Genomic DNA, 308 nt, shown 5'->3' on the forward strand with positions numbered 1-308 from the left:
CACCATGCTGATGATGGCAGCCTGCTGCATCCTCTACCGATGTCTTGATGCCCAGGACCGAGCAGGTCACAAATCTGCTAGAGATCCCCACAAAGTCATGCATGCCTCACGCTCTACCTGCCAGTCTGTCTGGCCCTGCCTGTGTTCACACTTAGTCCCTGCTCTTCCAGGAGGCCCCAAAGCTCCAGGTTGATGATGATTTACCAGCACTGGTGTCTGCATCTGATGGGAGATGCCTGCCTTACGTTGCCCTGGAAGGTAAGGAGGCCTGTGGCCCCATACTGGGGCCAGGGGCCGGGCTCTCCTCT

At 57.8% G+C, this 308-nt stretch overlaps 1 protein-coding gene across 1 annotated transcript in view; it reads left to right on the plus strand.

The window, feature by feature from the left end:
• Positions 1-170: 170 nt before the first annotated feature.
• The window catches only part of LOC104488812 (mitochondrial ubiquitin ligase activator of nfkb 1-A-like), a gene marked incomplete at both ends in the record, with an annotated part of 881 nt that continues 743 nt past the window's right edge, over positions 171-308 (plus strand). The window contains one exon of the mRNA XM_010130893.1: positions 171-266. Within this exon, the coding sequence (XP_010129195.1) occupies positions 171-266 (96 nt within the window). The remainder of the gene's footprint in view (positions 267-308) is intronic.

Source organism: Buceros rhinoceros, unplaced genomic scaffold, assembly GCF_000710305.1.
Source record: "Buceros rhinoceros silvestris isolate BGI_N320 unplaced genomic scaffold, ASM71030v1 scaffold40652, whole genome shotgun sequence".
Classification (NCBI taxonomy): Eukaryota; Metazoa; Chordata; class Aves; order Bucerotiformes; family Bucerotidae; genus Buceros; species Buceros rhinoceros.